This window comes from Octopus bimaculoides, chromosome 20 (assembly GCF_001194135.2).
Source record: "Octopus bimaculoides isolate UCB-OBI-ISO-001 chromosome 20, ASM119413v2, whole genome shotgun sequence".
Classification (NCBI taxonomy): Eukaryota; Metazoa; Mollusca; class Cephalopoda; order Octopoda; family Octopodidae; genus Octopus; species Octopus bimaculoides.
Window position 1 is genome coordinate 16,253,064 of NC_069000.1, and position 2,831 is coordinate 16,255,894.

Below are 2,831 nucleotides of genomic sequence, written 5' to 3' on the forward strand. Positions count from 1 at the left end.
TGTGTGTGTGTGTGTGTGTGTGTGTGTGTGTGTGTGTGTGTTTGGTTTTTACTTTGTCAAACTGTTTTCTATGTGTTCTACATGACTTCTCGAAGCACAAAATAAGTAACAGAGAGAAAGAAAGAAAGAAAGAAAGAAAAAAGAGAGAGAGAAGGGGAGAGAGAGCGAGAGAAGCAAACTATCAGATGAGATAATCTCAGCTTCAGTCAAACTTCAAGCTTCACTCCTCTCTCATTCACACTTACATATATGGCGCTTTCCTTTCCATTTTTGTTGTGTTTTATCATTTCGACTACACTTTGTATTAGACACATCTTTTCGTAATATTTATGGTGTCTGGGAGCCGACGATCATTTCTAATTCTTCCTTATACTGGTCTCTCTCTCAAGAACAACGATGTTGTTAGCTATGATGATACTGATGATGGCTTCTGACACTTTCGCCAGTAAGTTTAAACTAAGAAAAATATTATTTTCTTCAGTTTCAACGCTGTATCTGCCTGTTTTCAATTTAATGCTTTGATCGTCGCAAGACGCACTATATAAGTGCCTACATACATACATACATACATACATACATACAACCATACATACACACCTACATACATAGCATATATATATATATATATATATATATATATATATATATAAAATATAAAATATACATGTATATCTATATAACTTTTACATCTACATTATATAAATATATATAGCACGCATGCATCTACATATATATAATATATATAAATACATATATATTTATATATGTATGTATGTTATTTCTTTACTACCCACAGGGGGCTACACACAGAGGGGACAAACAAGGACAGACAAACGGATTAAGTCGATTACATCGACCCCAGTGCGTAACTGGTACTTATTTAATCGACCTCGAAAGGATGAAAGGCAAAGTCGACCTCGGCGGAATTTGAACTCAGAACGTAGCGGCAGACGAAATGCCGCTAAGCATTTCGCCCGGCGCGCTAACGTTTCTACCAGCTCGCCGCCTTGTATGTATGTATGTATGTATGTATGTATGTAGGTAGGTAGGTAGGTAGGTAGGTAGGTATGTACGTACGTGCGTAGCATGTGTGAGCGTGCATGCGTTTTATGTTGTTTGCAGGTATTCAAACAAGAAACAAAATGTGCAGTCACTATTTGTATAAGAGTAAATTTAGAATCATCACAGTTTTTCTAATAGTTCGTAATGTTTTCGTCGAAGAGGCGTTCATCGCATATCCATTACACATTATATATTATCTGATATTCATCGTTTTAGACCATTGTTGCGTGACATACATACATAGTAGTAGTAGTAGTAGTAGTAGTAGTAGTAGTAGTAGTAGTAGTAGTAGTAGTTGGCTGCGTCTCATGTTTCCGAGCTTGCAATCCAGTTCATTTTCCTGGGTGTTTGAAGCGCAGATGGCTCTGTAATCCAAGGGTTGCATGAAACATACGGGGACATTGTGGACAAGGGATAGAAGGAGCTGGTTTGGGAAGGAGAAAGCGCTGCTTTCTCTCCCGTCTCTTGAGTTCAGCTCTTGCGACTCGGGCTTTCTTGAAGTCCGCAGAACCTATTTTGATGGTGTGTCTCCAGAGGGGTCTGTTTGCCGAGATATCTTCCCAATGTGCAGGGTCGATGCTGGTGCTTTTCAGGGTTGGCAAGAAACCTTGAGGTTTCTTCCATACCGACAACATGACCCACAAGAATGGAAGGATTTTCATAACCATTATGTGATAACACAGATTTGAAGCTAACCTTACTCGAGTCTATAAACATCCTCCATTCATTAGCCACATGCACATGTCCTAGTTTTTGCATGGGTGCATTAATATCAGTACAGACACAAGCATTATTTTCTTGCTTGAAAAAAGCAGATAAGCCTTCATGGCGAGAACGGAAAATGGAAATTTTCGTACCTTGTTGTAGGAGATTCCGTTGTTGTAGTTTGGATGCCAAAACTTCTGCCCTCTCCTTTGACAATGCTAGGTCTCTTGCTAAATCGTTCAAAACTTCTTGATTAAACTAGCCTGGCTCATTTTTTTCTTAGAATCAACTACGTACTCTTCATCGTGTGACGTGTCAAAATTTTCAAGTGAAGCATGTGAGACAGGGAACTGGGATAGGGTTCTCGAAGTCACCTATGCACACATACACACACATTAACTCTATCTTTTCTTTCTCCTCCTCAACTTTGCTCTTCGTTTTCTCCTTTATTTCTTTCTTTCTTTCTTTCTTTCTTTCTTTCTTTCTTTCTTTCTTTTTTTCTCTCTCTCTTCTGCTTCGTCTTCTTTTACTTTTCCTTTTCATTTTATTTCTTCTCTTCTCATCCTCCTTCCTCCTTTTTCTTTTTTTTCTCTTCTCATTGTTTCTCCCTTTTCTCTTACTCTCCCTTTTCTTTTTCCTCCTCGTCTTTAGTGTTCGTTTTCTTTTTTTCTTTCTTTCTATTTTCCCCTTCTCCTGCTCTCCTCCCGCTCCCTTCCTCCTCCTCCAGCTCCCCTCTTCTTCTTCTTCTTCTTCTTCTTCTTCTTCCTGCTCCCCTCTTCTTCTTCTTCTTCTTCTTCTTCTTCTTCTTCTTCTTCCTCCTCTTCCTGCTCCCCTCTTCTTCTTCTTCCTCTTCCTGCTCCCCTCTTCTTCTTCTTCTTCTTCTTCTTCTTCTTCTTCTTTTTCTTCTTCTTCCTCCTCTTCCTGCTCCCTTCTTCTTCTTCTTCCTCCTCTTCCTGCTCCCCTCTTCTTCTTCTTCTTCTTCTTCTTCTTCTTCTTCTTCTTCTTCTTCTTCTTCTTCTTCTTCTTCTTCTCAGTTGTCCTATAAATATTTCTATATTTGTTTT

The 2,831-nt window shown here is 38.9% G+C and overlaps 1 protein-coding gene across 4 annotated transcripts in view; it reads left to right on the forward strand.

The window, feature by feature from the left end:
- LOC106880715 (uncharacterized) overlaps nt 1–2,831 on the forward strand; it is a 35,924-nt gene that overhangs the window by 25,499 nt on the left and 7,594 nt on the right. The window contains exon 1 of one of the 4 annotated variants that reach the window (XM_014930796.2): nt 67–445. The exons of the other annotated variants lie outside the window; for them this stretch is intronic. Within the exon in view, the coding sequence (XP_014786282.1) occupies nt 397–445 (49 nt within the window). The 5' untranslated portion in view covers nt 67–396. Of the gene's footprint in view, nt 1–66; nt 446–2,831 lie in introns of those variants that run through there. 4 annotated transcript variants of the gene reach the window in all.